The sequence below is a fragment of the Lolium rigidum genome, chromosome 2 (assembly GCF_022539505.1).
Source record: "Lolium rigidum isolate FL_2022 chromosome 2, APGP_CSIRO_Lrig_0.1, whole genome shotgun sequence".
In the NCBI taxonomy this organism is placed as follows: Eukaryota; Viridiplantae; Streptophyta; class Magnoliopsida; order Poales; family Poaceae; genus Lolium; species Lolium rigidum.
In genome coordinates, this window is record NC_061509.1 from 41,601,444 (window position 1) to 41,618,693 (window position 17,250).

The window sequence follows — 17,250 nt, forward strand, 5'->3', positions numbered from 1 at the left end:
ATTATTGTAATACTCCCTCCGTTCCTTTCTATAGTGCCTATTGTTTTTTGGCACGGAAATTAGCACGAGCCATTTTTTGACACAAACCCCTAGCGATATCACAGACAAAATAGGAAACTGAAAACAGATCTCAGAAATACATGACCAGATCGGACTTGAGCTGATCGGTGAAAGGGGTTCTTTGCAAAAAAAAACATAGATTACTCTTATATTCTGAAACAAATGCGAAAAAACAGTAGGCATTATAGAAAGGAACGGAGGGAGTATTATTTTTGGGGCATCAATTTTTTTTATCTAGTTGCCCCACCCTAGTAAAATCCTAGATTCGCCAAATAACCTTCCTCGACTCTTTTTCAAAATGGGGAGCATAGCCCGATTTTTGCATTTGATGCAGACTGCCGTCTTATTACATACTATCAAAATTCAAAGTTTCCTCGACCGAGAATTAACAAGACAAAAGCCTTCCTCAAGATCAACAAAGAAAACAAGACGGAGCTTTACCAATCTATATCTACATTGTAATTCTACTTGACTGGTCCTGGTACTTGTATCGTCTGGCACAAACTAGGAAATAGCCAAAGTTGATAGTCACCACAACAGCCAAGGTCCAGTACACGTTGTCCAGCCTCCCCTGGTTTATGTTCCCGGGCAGCCACGGCGTGACTCGCCTCACGACGTCGACGTACACCGTGCCGAGGTAGAACCCCATGGCGATGAGCAGCGGCGCCATTGCCGTTGCCAAGCTCCTCAACGACTTGGGGAATTCCAGGTAGTAGAAGGCCATGTTTCCTGGGAAGTGGAGGGCCTCCCCGACGCCCACGACGGCAAGAGGGAGTACCAGCCACAACACGGACATGGGGGTGACCCACCCAGCGGCCTCCTCGGCGCCATGGAGCTCGTGCACGATGCTCAGCCTCCGGCGTTCCACCAGCGCCGCGACCAGCATGCCCACGATGTTCACCACGTGGCCGAGGCCCACGCGCTGCAGCGCCGAGGGCGGCGTGCCGGCGATCCGACGCCAAAGCGGGAAGACGACACGGTCCAGGACCGGGGTGACCGCGATGAATGCCACGAGCGTGCAGACGGTGATGGACCCCGCCGGAATCTTGAAGTGGTCGCCGATGGAGCGGTCCATGGCGAGAGCCTGCAGGACGATCATGCCGATCATCACGCCGATCGACACGCTTAGCGTTATGCCGGCTGACCACACCGGGAGGACGCCGAGCAGGGACTTGAGGTCCTCGACCTGCTGCACCGTGCACAGCCGCCAGTTGCTGGTACGGAGGCCACCGGATGTCTCCACGGAGTTGTCGCTTGCGGTGATCATGGCGGCACGATTAAGAAATCTTAGTCTTTTGCTTGGAGCACCCTCGCCGACCGAGTCCGCGACGGAGCCATCGTCTCCGACGTAGTACCGTGCGCTGCCAACGTCGGCACGGCCCTTGCGCACGGCAGCCACGACAACGCGGGCAAGCTCCGCGTACGGGCTGCCCTTCGGCGCGGGCTTCCGATAGTACCGCGCGCCAGCGAGAAGCAAGGCCAAGCTGAAGCCGGTGGCGGCGAGGCAGACACCGAACCCCACAGCCCAGGATACCCCGTCCTGGAGGTAGACGATGGCCGTGTCGCCGATCAGGAAGGATGTGTAGAGGAACACGAAGTACCAGTTGAAGAAGGTGTCCTGGTCGCGCGAGCTGCTGAACTGGTCCGCGCCCATCGTCGCCACGTTGAAGCGCGTCCCGCCGGTGCCGATGGCTAGGAGTAACACGGCCGCGTAAAGCACGGCGAGCTGCCCGGGCGTCCCGTGCTTGCAAGCGGCGGTGGATGGCGTTGGACAGGGCGGCGGCCGCAGGGAAGGCAGCGCCGCGGAGAGCGTGAACAGCACGAAGGCCTGTAAAATGATATTCAGTTGAGAAATTACAACAGTGCTATAAAGAAGTGACTGATAATGAAAGATCAAAGAGTAATTCTTCTAATGAATATCCTATATAAGAGAAAACCTTGTATGCATGTGTCATCGATCAACTAGCTTGGAACCATAAAACTATTTCATGCTAGCTAGCTAGCATTTGGGGTGGATGCACGTGTTAAACTAGCCCATGCACAAATCATGCTGGCAGCATTTTTCATGCTAACTCACGTGTTCCAAATTAATTCGCTAACCATGTAGTAAATGTGTAAAACTCGGCTGGCCCATAAGTTTTGTAAAGGGCACCGAGAATTCATACCCAAGAATTTTGTATTCGCGGTTTGGGAGGCAATTTTGCTGGTGCCCTCTAAATCGGTCAATGTTACCGGCAGGGAAGTTTCAGTTCCCGCTGACACCCTTCCGACGCTAGGCTGGCCGGAGTCATGCCAAATTCTGGCCATGGAGAGGCTTGTTCGACCACCACCGCCGCCCCTAGCCCGGCCACCACTGCCGCTGCCAGCCTAGACATCATAGCAGCGGAATGACTGGCCTTCCCAAGATCACATACGGGCCGGAGTCATGCCAAATTCTTGCCGGCGCGGAGGCAGGGGCAAGCCGGCAGCCGACGTGGAGGCAGGGGCCGAAGGCAAGGCGGGATGTGGTCGGGTGGCGCGGTGAGGAAGAAGATGGAGGAAATGGGGAAAAGGAAAATGGTAAAGAAAAATAAAAATGTGGACATGTCAGCTTTTAGTGGCAGATTTACATTTACGTTGTTTTACGGGTTCTATTCTACTGGAGCTCAGCCGAGACTATAAACTAGTTTACTAGTGCACCTTCTAAGCATTTTTAAGAGCAAATATTTGCGATCGGTTAGAGATGTTGTGGTGCTAGACCACGGACTAGTGCGATAACAAAGCTGCCATACCAACGTACCGACATGGTGGTAAAATTCATGCCCTATTATCAATCTCTTTCCCTGAGATATCATAATATATAGGACGAAGGAGTACATATTAATGTACATATTAATTTAGCTAGACAAATATGCAACATCCTTTTCAGGACGAAGGAGTATGATTTAGGTTGGTTACAATGTTCTTTATCGTGTTAATGATATAATGATAGTACTGTATTGGTAATAATTCTTTGGTTGATGAAAATTAAAGGACCATTCGCTCGAGGTTGTTGCAAGAAGAAAAATTGTTAGCAGTCGCTGTCGTTACATCACTATGAAGTGGTAGCAGTTGAATAGTCCAAAAAGGGTGGCTCTGCAGCCTCGAGGAACTATCTTTTTCTGGCGGCATTCACAATTTTTCTCCCAAAAAGGGAGTGTCCCAATGGTACCAAGCCTATTTCCATCGATAGTCCCCATTCCTAAAGACAGATAGCAACACCAACAAGTCACTTGGGGTCATGATCAGTGACTCATACACCCGAGCTCGTGCACAAATATAGCTTATTGAATTCAAATTGCCAACTCTCGTTTTGTCTGACGCTGGTGGTGGACGGATGAAAATGGCAGCACGCTAGTTTTTGTAGTCGTCGCTAGACGGTCCGAGTACCAATTTGTAATTTCTATTAATTTATTAATTATTTATACTACGGTTGATAATTATTAACACATCGATGAAATTGCGCAAAAAAAAAGTTGGTGCCAATGCCGCTACTACTATTATCTCTGTCATGTAAATAGAACTAAGAGAAAGCAATTATATAGAAAATGTCAATTGTGTAAGCTGCAGTATGTTAGTTTCGTTGGGAGATCTAGAGAGGCAGCAGGCAGGCACGCACCAGAACGTTGATGGCTCCGCCGGCGAGGATGACGGGGAAGTAGCCGAAGTAGGAGTCGGAGAGGATGGCTCCGGCGAGGGGGAGGAAGTTGAGCGAGCCACGGACGATGTTGGCGATCTGCGCCGCGTCGATGCTCTCGACGCTGTACTCCTTGATGAGGTAAATCTGCAGGTTGCTGCTGGTCCCGTTGATGGCCAGCCCCAGCCCAAGCATGCTCCCTGCTATGAAAGGGAGAGTGATCCATCCTCCTTGCTTAGTGTCTCCCTTCGGTTGCGCTTCTTGATCTAATGGCTTGGGCTGGGTTCTCGGCGAGCTCTCCGTCTCTGCCATTGGACCTAGGTTCATATAGCTTGGTTATCTAAAATGAGGCTTGAGTACTGGTACGGACCATGGGCATGGGTGCTAGAGTCTATGTGGCCGTATATATACCCAGCCAATGTATATAACCTGCGATTAGGACATTAATTTTGTGAAAAGGTGATTGAGAGATCTGCACACGGTGAGGTCTGCAATTTGTAAATGGGCTACCTAGGGTTAACCTAAAATGGGTCATGACCGTATCTACTCGCCGTCACACGACCTATGAGTGCCGAACTTATTCACAACAACACTTTCTACTAGCCGTCGGCGTGACCGGAGGGACCGGCACCGTCAGGGTTCCGGCGCGAGCCCCAAATCTCTTTATCGTGGCGGCGATCGGCCCTAGACATGGACATGATTCCTGCCTCATTGCGCTCACGACGTCCTCGCTTCCCCTCCTCTGCCGCCTCGGCCTTCGCCATGGCAACACCCCAGTGGGCTCGCTCTGTCAGCAGCAACACCTACTTCTTGGCCTCTCGGCGAGCCCTATCGCTCTCCCTCGCCTCCTCCTCGACCATGGTAGCCACTGCCTCACATGGTCTCCTTCGCCTCGAATGCCTCCCTAATGACAATCACCGCTGCCTTGGTGTCGTTAGGAATCGGGCACACCATGTCGCTGATCCTGGCCCAAGTAGTGCTCTTGTGTGTCATGGTTATTTGCTGAGGTCTGCCAGTGTTTGCCTCCACCGCAGTGGCGACTGACCTTTTATAGATGTGGTCGGGACGAACTAAACGGTAGGGCGCAAGGGAATTGAGCTGGCTGCCCGTGAATCAACAAGGCGTCGGTCAGTTAAGTGTCAGCATTAATCCATGATGGTGAGGAAAATGTGTCGGCCCGCTGAGTCTGCTTCCCAACTCAAAAGGCATGAAGGCGGACCAGATTTTTACCTGCGGCCCAATCTAATCAGACCGAAACGAACAATTTTTGATGTTCAAAATAGATTAGGCCGGAGAGCCAACCTGTGGTTGGATGGTTAGGTGGACAGTGTCACCCCCAGCCTACCAGAGTTCAAACTTCAGGTTTGACACTTTGGTGTCTAATGAAGGTGGAATATTGTTCAATGAGAGACGACGTTCCTGTTGACATCGAGACGTCAGTAATGACTTTGTCAATCTTAAGACCTGTCGGATTAAGTTCATGAACCTGTCTTTTAGAGGTGTTCATAGAGGTAGGGTGTATGTGCGTTTATAGAGATAAATGTGTGTACCTATTTGTGAGTGTGCGTTTCGCAAAACAAAAAAAAAAGATTAGGCCGGCCTTAAGTATTGTCGGTTCCTCTCGCCGCTCTTGTTCTCTCATCCCGCGGCCCCAGTCGCACTCCCCGACTCCCCGTCGTCTTCGAGCGCCTCATCTTTGTCCCGTGACCCTGACCTTGCCCTCACCACCGCTTGATCCGCCCACAACAGTGGTGCGTCTGGATGCGGCCAACCCGGCCGCGGCCCGATGCGCTCCATATCTGTCCGGCTAGCCGCAGTGCCAGTGGCCGCCTCGTGGCAGCACGGGTCCTACCCGTGGCGCCTGGAGCTCGGAGCAAATGACAACGCCGGCCAGCCGAAACTAATGGAGCACACAGATCTAGAAGATTGCCAAGATCAGTTAATGGAGCAAGGGCCGGATATGTAAAAGATTGACAAGACCAGATAATGGATTATATCGACTTCTTTTCAGAAAGCCTCTTTTCTGTAAAGCTTTTCTCTGAACTAATCACACTTCGATTCAGTGTGATACTGGCCGGCATGCTCCAACTTCCACTAGGTGGTGCTGTCAAGAACCAAGAATTTGGCTCCAGGTCATGTTTTTTGCGTTCAGTGCAAAACCCACTCTGCGCCAATGCGAGGCGTAAATCAGGTCGCAGTTCCAGTTCATGTATGACCGCGCGCGGAGTAGTATCGCCTTGTGCTCCAGTGCTGATCTATCGCGTCGCTGCCTAATGTAACCACACAGGCTGGTGTTAGTAAGTTCATCATACTAGTAGTCTAGTACACATACAAAGGACGGCGAAAACAGGTGCGTTGGACCACTCGGCAACTAATTATCAAGAGCATCCACACAACATAGTTTTAAGAAAATCAAGATACAATGTCTCGAAATGCCATTTTCCTTCCTCAATAGCACAACTCGGCCGGCCATCCGTGTGGGGAACTGGGGATCCGTTGATCATCCTGTTAGATTAGCCAACGACTACACTAGATCCTATACAGGTAGATGCTATTGCTGTTGGGTACACTTCTAGATCTGAGAGAGAGAGATGAGTACCTTCTCCTTTCGAGGAGGAGCTCTCGGATGCCGACATGGTGGCGGCGGTGGAGAGGGTGAGCGTGCGGTGGCGACGGTGGTGGTGCTTCCCGTGAGCACTGTGCTAGCCCTAGATCGGTAGGGGAATGTCGGTGGGGTGACTGGCGGCGCGGTGAACCTCGTACCGTGTGCCCCGGCCCCCACCTCTTTATATAGCGCAGGTCACAGGGGCCCACCAACCATAAGAGGGTTGGACGCCCCCAATCAGGGCGCGGACGAGATCAAGGACTCGTTATCGATCCGTTGGGATCGGTGACGTGGAGATCAACCTAACATTCCCCCCCTTGATCTCAACTTTTCTTTTAACTTTATGCTTTCACTTTATTCGTTTCATTTTGGATCAGTCCATAGGGCATGTTTAATCGTCACAGCTCTATTGCCGATAGAATCAGACATCCACAATACACTTCTCTGTTTTGAAACAAATTCTTTTACTTTTGGGCCTCTTATGATCCAGGATAGGTAAGACTTTCCCTTAAACCCATGCCGGCTACGTGCTCCTTGAACACGCTGGGTGGTAAGCCTTTCGTTAGCGGATCCGCAAGCATATCTTTTGTCCTTATATGCTCGAGACTTATTGTTTGATCCTGGACCTTGTGTTTCACAACATAATACTTAACCTCAATTGGTTTAGTAGCTGTACTCGACTTGTTGTTGTAAGCATAAAATACTGCAGGCTCATTGTCGCAGTACATCTTTAGTGGTTTGTCAATACAATCTACCACTTTCAAGTTGGGTATAAATTTCTTTAACCATAATGCCTGCCCCGTGGCGTCAAAACATGCTATAAATTCTGCATACATCGTGGATGATGCAACTATCGTCTGTTTGGAGCTTCTCCACGAAATAGCTCCTCCTGCGAGGGTGAATACATATTCAGATGTGGATTTTCTATCATCTTTATCCCCCGTAAAATCTGCATCTGAATACCCTCTTATTTCTAGGGAATCAGATCTTCTGTATGTTAGCATGTAACTCTGTGTACCTTTCACATAACGCAATGCCTTCTTTACCATTTTCCAGTGTTCAAAACCTGGATTTTCTTGATATCTACCGAGTACTCCGGTGATAAATGCTAAGTCAGGGCGAGTGCACACTTGTGCATACTGTAGGCCTCCAATAGCCGAAGCATATGGAACCGCTTTCATTTGATCGAGCTCGTATTGATTTTGGGGACTTTGATGTTTCCCAAAACTGTCGCTCTTGACTATAGGGGCAGGTGTGGCACTGCACTTATGCATATTATACTTACTTAGAATCTTTTCTAAATAAGCCTTTTGCGATAGTCCTAATACTCCATTGTTTCTATCTCGGTGAATTTCTATGCCCAAAACATATGACGCTTCACCAAGATCTTTCATGTCAAAATTTGAGGACAAGAACTTCTTTGTCTCTTGCAGTAGACTAACATCACTGCTGGCAAGCAGAATATCATCCACATACAAGATTAGGAAAATATATTTCCCACTTTTAAACTTTGCATAAACGCAATTGTCCTCAATATTTTCTTTAAACCCAAATCTCTTAATTGTCTCATTGAACTTTAGATACCACTGTCTGGAGGCTTGCTTTAATCCATAAATGGATTTCTTTAGGCGGCATCCCATTTCTTCCTTGCCTTCCATGATAAAACCCTTGGGTTGTTTCATGTAGATATTTTCTTCTAAATCCCCGTTTAGAAATGCCGTCTTTACATTCATTTGATGCAACTCTAAATCAAAATGTGCAACTAGTGCCATAATGATTCTGAAGGAATCCTTGCATGAGACCGGATAAAATGTCTCATTGTAATCTATCCCTTCTCTTTGTGTAAATCCTTTTGCCACAAGTCGTGCTTTGTACTTTTCGACATTCCCATTGGAGTCATCACTACTAGGAAAAGGCTTATAGCCGCACTCCTTACCGCCGGCAAATACGAGTTGAAGATGCCGGCGGTAATACCTTCCAGGGGGGCCTAACACTACCGCCGGCGAAATAGGTAGGAAGGCGCCGGGGGTACCTCCATTACCGCCGGCGAAATGGAAACGGAGACGCCGGGGGTGCAATGGGCCGCGGGGTCCCAATTGGGCCTGGCATTACCGCCGGCGAATTGGGCCCAAAAGCGCCGGGGGTACCTAGCTCTACCACCAGCGAACGCGAAACGAGAATGCCGGGGGTAAGCCGTGCCAGAGTGGGCCACCCAGCCTTCATTTACTGCCGGCGTTTGTGGGCCGTGGGTGCCGGCGGTAATGGGCCACCCAGCCTTCACTTAGTCGTGTGGCCGTCGTTCCCCACCCCGCACCACGCAAAAAATCCCCCACCCCTGCGTCCCTCCCCTGCCGCCGTCGTCGATCCGCCTCTCCCCTGCCGCCGTCGATCCGCCGTCGCTGCCGTCGTCGAGCCGCCGTCGCCCTCCACCGCAGGTGTGCCCCTCTCCCCTGCCTCCCTCTCTCCCTTGCCGTTCCTCACCGTGATGCTGCCGCCTCCCCCAGACCGCCGCCGCCGTGCCACCAGTTCGTCGGCCACCAGCAGGCGCTCAACCTCAAGGACACCATCCGCCTGCGGCCATCGTCGTCGCCGCAGGTGAGGCCCCTCTCCCCTCCCTCCCTCTCACCAAGAAAAATCTTCGACCCGATCGAAGCCAAGGCTCCCTCGTCCTCCTCCTCCTCAAGGTACAGGAGTTCCCGATCCCTCCTTCTCCTGTTCGTGTTCTGCGGTCGTTGGTAGAAGTATCGTTGATCGATTATTGCTGGTTACGCTCGGTTGCGTTGTCGTTTGGAGTAGATCCGCGGGCGGTGCCTCGGTGGGGGTCGTCATGAACTTCCTCTCGATTATGCCTGTGTTACCGAGTAGATCTGCCGATTTGAGGCGCGATTGATGTTGGGTTCGCTCCGTAGTATCTAGGTGTAGCTGGCTGGCTGATTCGGCTCGGTTGGAGCTAACATTCGTAGCGTTCTTGTGGATTTCTAATTCTGTAGCGTTCAGGTTGTCTGGTATATTGCAAGTAGGCCTGACTACCAGTAATTTTCTTTCTTTGTTTTTGCACCTCATACTGGTTTGTAGGATCTGTAGCTCTGCGTCGATCAACTCTGAAAATTGTTCATCTGTTACATGGCCGATTCCGCTCGGTTGGCTTGCTTAGCACACATCCAATGGTTCATAGGCCTCTGCTGCCCGAGTATACGTCCATACTCTTTACTAAAGTGCTTGGAAGAAATACCATCATTCTTTGAGCTCCGGTGTTGTGTGAGTAGATAATCTCCAATGCTCTTTTGGTACATGTAGCTTGTGCTTTTTGCTGCACTTCATTTTCTTTGTTTGTTTAATAGTGCTTGCAACCTGAAAAGGCATGCCAATGTATCCGACCACCTCGTCTCACACTTGTAACAAAAGAAGAAGAAAAAAGATTGTTTTATTATTCTGGTGGAGTTTAATTGTAAGCTGAATGTCCTCTAGCTACTCTTAGTCCAGTTGGTTTCTAGGTTTAAGTAATGGCTGGGTGTTTTGACAAAATTGTAGCTCCACAAATTAGTACCAAGCACCGTAGTGCTTCGAAATACATTTGTACCTGTAAGCCTTGCTTCATAATGGTAATTGTTGACAATTAGTGCCGTCCGGTGCTTCAAAAAGTATCTAGTATCATGTGTACCTGTAAGCTTGCTTCATACTGTTTTAAACTTCAGAAAATGTAATGTGCAAGTTTTGAGCATCGATAATAGTATCTAGTAATTGCATTAGTTTAGCCCCATACCTGATTAATTCGTTATTTGGTCTGAAGTCTGACTCTAGTAATTGCATTATGTGCAGCTCCTCCCGTCGCAGCAGCTCACGCCCGCCTCTCCGGCCAGCCGACCGTGTGCCAACCGCCGCGAGAACCGCCGCGAGAACAAGCTGCCCGCCTCTCCGACCTCGTCTTCACCGCTCACTCCTCCAGAAGCTCAACGTAATTAGAATGAGGATGAATGTGAAATGGCATAGCTATGAAATGAGCTGAGTGCATATGCTGTTTGCTTAGCTGTGAAATGAGCTGAGTGCATATCTTCGTTTGCACTGTGTATTCTGTGTGTATGTACTGTGTATTCTGTGTGTATGTACTGTGTATTTTGTGTGTATGTACTGTATGTATTGTGTATTCTGTGTGTATTCGAGTTTTATTTTTTTTAATCCCGAGATCAATACCACCGGCGCTCCTAAACTATACCCCTGGCGAAATTCGAAACGCCAGCGGTGCAGCAGATTACCCCCGGCGAATTGGTAGGCCGCCGGTGCTAAGCCAGTACCGCCGGCGATTTGGGCAAAGCGCCGGGGATAACGGCACATACCACCGGCGATTTTGAAAATGCCGGCGATAAGGGGTTACCACCGGCGAGGAGGTCGCCGGCGAACACGAAAACTCCGGCGGTAATGGTTTCTGGTGCGCCGGTGGTAGTGCAATTCCTAGTAGTGCATATTTTATTTTGTAGACCCATTTGCAGCCCACTGTTTTGGCTCCTTTAGGAATATGCTCTAAGTCCCAAACATGGTTGGCACTCATAGATCTCATTTCGTCTTCCATGGCCTCCACCCACTTTGATGAATCTGGGCTTCTCATGGCTTCTTCATATGAAGTGGGATCACCTTCCATATGAACTCTTTCTGTGTTGTAAACTTTGTAATCAGTCGAAATGGCTGATTTTCTAGCTCTTGTAGACCTTCTAGGGGTCACATTCTCTTGAGCATTCTGTTCCTCAACTTGTGGCTCAGCTTCTGGAGGTGGCTGTTGTTGCTCCCTTTCATGCTCAACAAATGGTTCATTCGGCTCCTGACGGACAGGTTCCGAATTTTCACTCATCGTTGTCATGTGTGGAGTCACAACAGGCGCTTGCACCACAGTCGCAGGGATCGTCGGTACGAGTGCACATGGTAGCGCAAAAAATGGCTCCTGAGTCATCGGATTAGGTGCATGCACCCTCTTCTCCTCAAGATCAATTTTCCGAGCTACCATGCTCCCCCTCATCATTTCGTCTTCTAAGAAGACATCATGTCTCGTTTCCACAAACTTTGTATATTTCTCTGGACAGTAGAAACGATAACCTTTTGACTTTTCAGGATAGCCAATAAAATGGTAGCTGACTGTTTTGGTATCTAACTTTGCGATATTTGGATTTAATACTTTGGCCTCAGCAGGACTGAAAGAACACTTCCCGCCCTTTTCAGGTTTTGTGTGTTTGATGTCAACACTAGGTATATATTTATGTGTGTTGATGTAGACAGGTACAAGTTTTCGATAAACATTGTCGATCGGTAAAATGGCGTGGTAATTCTGAAGCTATGAAGGTTTTCTGGTTCTGGCGGAAGTTCCGGCGCCAACAACCGGAAGTTCCGCCCTGTTGCTTCCTGCAGAAAGCCTTCAGCATCGTTCTGTCTACAGCTTTTCCTCTCTGGCCAGAAGTTCCGGTGAAGCTGGCCGGAAGTTCCGGTCAGCGGAACTTCCGCCCAACTTCCGGACAAGTTCCGAAAGTCCGCGATTGTGGCTCAGTATGTTCCAGTAAGGTTTTCGCGTTATTTCGGAACTTGGCCGGAACTTGGCCGGAACTTCCGGTCACCGGAAGTTCCGCCCTAGTTCCGCCCTAGTTCCGCCCTCACCGTTTTCTGACAGGTTGCCTGACGAAGACTGCTCCTGGCGGAAGTTCCGGCTCTCTTAGCCGGTACTTCCGGTGCCGGCCGGAACTTCCGGCCCTCCTGGCCGGAACTTCCGGTGTTACGAGAAATGGTCCAAACGGTCAGATCTGAGAGCTCCAATCATATAAATAGCTCTCTTGTCCAACGGGACAAGTTGCTCAATTATTGCACAAGAAATCTGCCAAGCTTCACCACCATTAGAGCCACCGCAAGAAACACAAGATTTGCAAGATCTCCTTCCTCCCCCAACCAAAGCTCTTGATCTTTGGGGATTCGAAGGAGAAACCACCGATCTACATCCTCACCGAAGCGTTCTTCATTTCCCCTCACTTGTTTGAGGGATCTCATGCTAGTGTTCCTATTTGGTCCCCTAGTTGATTTGTTGTTGATGTGTTGTTGTTGATTGTTGTATTGTTACAGATTTGGGAGCCTCCAATTCAGTTGTGGATGTGTGCCCCAAGAACCTTGTAAAGGCCCGGTTTCCGCCTCGAGGAAATCCCTTAGTGGAAGTGGGCTAGGCCTTCGTGGCGTTGCTCACAGGAGATCCGAGTGAAGCCTTCGTGGGCTGTTGGTTTGGCTTGCGTAGCAACCACACTCCTCCAAACGTAGACGTACCTTCTTGCAAAGGAAGGGAACTACGGGAATCATCTCCGTGTCAACGCGTGCTACACTCTCGGTTACCTCTATCCCACTCTATCTCATATATATTGCGTAGCTATATCTTGCCTAGTTGATAACCCTGTCATATAGGTAAATTCACTTAGTTGCATATCTAGAGAATTTACCTTTGTGTCAAACCTAAATTGAAAAAGAACTAAAAATTGGTTAGCACCTATTCACCCCCCCTCTAGGTGCGGCATACGATCCTTTCAATTGGTATCAGAGCCTCGGCTCTTATTTCGGGCTTAACCGCCTAAGAGTATGCCGAACGAGGAGCCCTCGGAAGAGGCCGCCAAGACGGTCTCCATGGAAGACTTCAATTCGTTGAAGTCCTCCATGGAAGCCCAAATGGAAAGCATGAAAAAGATGATTGCCGAGCTTTTGGCTCCGGCCCGTCCCAAGGCTCCTAGTGTAGAGGTAAAAGACACGGGTGCGTTAGAAGAGGGAGAAGCTTCGGACTTACCCTCATCTACCAAACCCGTGGAAGGTGATAACTTAAACACTATAAAAAATCCCATTGCATCTCCTAGGGAAACTAGTGGAGGTGAGAGCTACAATCGAGTAGCTCCACCTTTTCAATCTCCCGATATACCGGTTCCCCATCCTCATTTGAACATTCGGGGCGACCCACCTAAGTTTTCCATTGATAATTACGACACTTGGCGATTTGAGTTTCGCTCTCATGTTTGCAGTGCCTCCAATGAATTATGGAGAATCATCCAGGAAGGCTTCAACCCTTACAACCCCAACAAGTTGACTAGAAGAGAAGCGGTTGATAGTCAACTCAACAACACCGCCTTGCACATGATTCAAACTAGTGTGGGGACAAAGGATTTGCCTCGTGTTCGAAACTACACCACCGCCAAGGAAGCTTGGGAAGGCTTGGCCGCTAGTTGCATTGGAAGTGAGAGCACGAGAAGGAACAAGTATAATGCCCTTAAGAATAAAGCCGAAGGATTCATGAGGCTACCGGATGAAGATCATCAAGACATGTATTCAAGACTCCTCATTGTTGCCGATTCCTTCCGGCTTATTGGTGCCACCCACATCAATGACTCTTGGATCAAGGAGAAGTACATTGAATGCATGATGCCATATGTACCCATTGATGTCAAGACCCTTGTTGGGAGAGAATGCTATTCCTCTCTCTCTTCTCAAGATGCCGTGCACGAGATGCAAGCCCTCAAAGTGCTCGAGCAAAACTCTCATGACTCTCTCAATCGTGCCATTGGTATGTCAAAAGGGAACAATCTTGCCTTGGTGGTCAACCCCTTAGAAGAAGTGCACCCTCAAGAGCAATATAGGGCATCTTGGAGTATGTCCTATCCGGAAGATTTGGAATGCCACTATCATGATCACATGGCCTTCCATGCAAAGTCCTTTTGGGTTGATCCCTCCAAGGCCAAGGAAGACAACATCAAGAGAAACCACAAGAGTGGGTTCACTAGCTTTGGTCCAAAGACAAGATCATGCTACAATTGTGATGACAAGCGTCACTTCATTGCCGAATGCCCCTATGAGAATAGAGAGCTTCATAATGGAAGGCTCATTCCCAAGGACAAGAGCAAAGAATCAAAGGGCAAATATTCAAAAGCCCCCAACAAGAAGTTCTACAACAACAAGACCAAGAAGGGCAAGAAGACCCCAAGAGTTGTGCTAGTGACTAGGGAAGAATATTCTTCCGATGAAGTTGTAAGCTCTAGTGATGATGAAGAAGGAAGCTCACAAGAAGTGGCCGCCATTGTCACTACCAACATTCCCTCTTCATCTCTCTTTGAATCCCCCAATGAGAATCCTCATATCAAGAATGCACATTGCTTCATGGCAACGTCCTCCTCGGATACATCTATTGTGCTAGCAACTCAAGAAGAATATTCCTCCGGAGATGATGATGGTGATGATGAAGAAGATGCAACCTCTAATGGATTGGTCGCTCTTGCCTCCCTCTCCACTAACTCTTCATCACCAAGTGAATCCCCCAATGAGATCATTCATGTGGAGGAAGAAAGTTGTCTCATGGCTAAAACCTCCGAGGTATCATCTCCTAGCCCCTCTATGCCTAACATATCAAGTGATCTAGGGGTTGATGATGCTAGTCTAAAAGTGAAACAAGAAATGCTAGAATTTGATGAATTCATGTTTAACCTACAAGGTATCAACAAAAAGCATGTTTCAAATCTTATGGCTCGTTTAGCTCAACAAAATGATATGCTTGAGAAAAAGGGTCAAATAGAGAGAGAAGACTCTCTTGAAATCCATGCTCTTAAAAATGCCCTTGAGGAAAGTCAAGAAGCTATAGCCTCTCTTGAGGAGAGGCTAGAAAATCTTGAAGAGCCTCAAGATGAAATTAACAAGGTCACTAAAGCTAGAGATCATGCTAGGGCTAAGACTAAATTGCTTAAAAAGGAAAAGGCCCAATTTGGTGTTGATCATGAGAAACTTGTGAAGGATCTAGATGAACTAGACAAAGCTCACAAAGCTTTGAAGAGTGAATACTCTCTCCTATCCAAGTCAAATGAGCAACTTCAAATTAGGCTTGCTTCATATGATATGCCTAGTTCCTCTACTCCTTCTTGTGATCATGCAAATATTATTGAGGAAAATACTAGGTTGAAGGATGAACTTGCTAAGGCTTCCTCTCCCCAAAATAAACTTTCTTTGGATGATCTTTTGAGTAAGCAAAGATCAAACAATGGGAAGGAGGGCCTAGGTTACAATGCCAAGGCGAAGAAGGCTAACAAGCAAAAGGCCAAGCCCGCACAAGAGAAAAAGAAAGATATCACCAATGGTGAAGCCCCTAAGGGCAACACCACTAATGATGATAATGCGGGAAATGCTAACCCTCACTATGTTCTATTTAAAGATTATTATGGTGATGTTTATGCTAAATATGTTGGCCCATATGATGGTTATGTTGCTTGGTCTATTTGGGTCCCAAAGACCCTTGTTGCTAACAAAAGAGGACCCATTGAGAAATGGGTACCTAAATCCAAGAATTGATCTCATGTAGGACTATGCCGCCGGAGGTTCAAAATGGGTACTTGATAGTGGATGTACAAGTCATATGACCGGCGGCAAGAACCTCGTCAAGGAGTTGAGGCCCAACATAAACAATATCACCGTCTCCTTTGGCGATAATTCTACATCCGAGGTATTGGGTTTTGGCAAGGTTGTGGTTGCACACAACATAACACTTGTGGATGTCATGCTTGTCAAAACCCTTGGTTACAATTTGCTTTCCGTTTCCGCCCTTGGCAAGATGGGTTTCGCCGTCTTTATTGATAATGATATTGTGGTCCTCTTGTGGAGCAAGACTCTAAAAGTCGCTTTCGTTGGGTATCGCGAACATAACTTGTATGTGGTGGACTTTTCGGGGACCACCACTTCAAGTGCGATGTGCCTATTCGGAAAGGCGGATGTGGGTTGGTTGTGGCATCGCCGCCTAGCCCATGTCAACATGAGAACTTTGCAAAGTCTTCACAAGGGGAACCATATTGTGGGACTAATGGAAAGTGTTTCCTTTGCCAAAGATCGTGTTTGTAGGGCTTGTGTTTAAGGCAAAATGCATGACTCTCCGCATCCAAGCAAGACTATCATCTCTTCCAAGAGGATCTTGGAGCTCCTTCATGTGGATCTCTTTGGTCCCGTTACTCATGCAAGTCTTGGTGCGAAGAAACATTGCTTGGTGATTGTTGATGATTACTCAAGATACACTTGGGTCTACTTTCTCAAGACGAAAGATGAGACTCAACAAATATTCATTGACTTTGCCACCGAGGTGCAACGCCAACACAACCTCCTCATTATGGCAATAAGAAGTGACAACGGCTCCGAGTTCAAGAACTACACACTCAATGATTTTCTTAGTGATGAGGGGATTCGTCATCAATATTCCGCTGCTTACACCCCTCAACAAAATGGTGTTGCGGAGAGGAAGAACCGGACTCTTATGGATATGGCAAGATCTATGATGGCGGAGTATAAATCCCACTATAACTTTTGGGCCGAAGCCATCTCCACCGCTTGCCACTCTTCTAACCGGCTCTATCTCCGCAAGGGATTGAACAAGACTCCATATGAAATACTCACCGGCAACAAGCCTAATATCTCATACTTCAAGGTGTTCGGTTGTAAGTGTTTCTACAAAATCAAAGGAGTTCGTTTGTCTAAATTTGCTCCTAAAGCTTTGGAGGGTATATTTGTTGGTTACGGTGCCGAATCTCACACTTATAGAATCTTTGATATAGCCTCCGGGATTATCATCGAATCTTGTAGTGTGAGGTTCGAAGAAAATGATGGCTCCCAAGTGGGGCAAGTTGATGTATGTGCAGGTGATGAAATACCTCAAGATGCCATAGTAAGAATGGGTGTGGGATTTTTCCGCCCCATTGAGGGACACGGTGTGGCGTCTCGGGAAGAACTATGCTCTACCACGGTGGAGCCCTCATCCTCTCAACATCAACAAACCCCATCCCTTGAAGCTAATGATGCACCAACCCAAGAACAAGAAGAAAACCCTCCCTATCATGTACAAGATCAAGGACAAGACCAACCTAGAATTCATGATGGCTCCGATGAGTATCCATTTGATATTTGC

General features: G+C 48.3%; 1 protein-coding gene across 1 annotated transcript; it reads right to left on the bottom strand.

Moving 5' to 3' along the window:
* Positions 1 to 433: 433 nt before the first annotated feature.
* LOC124686310 (protein NRT1/ PTR FAMILY 2.7-like) lies at positions 434 to 4,031 on the bottom strand. Its single transcript, XM_047220278.1, has 2 exons — positions 3,698 to 4,031; positions 434 to 1,888 (listed from the first exon to the last, which is right to left on the bottom strand). The coding sequence occupies exons 1-2, from the start codon at positions 4,025 to 4,027 to the stop codon at positions 512 to 514; spliced, it is 1,707 nt and encodes a 568-aa protein (XP_047076234.1). The 5' UTR covers positions 4,028 to 4,031; the 3' UTR covers positions 434 to 511.
* Between the last annotated feature and the right edge of the window lie 13,219 nt (positions 4,032 to 17,250).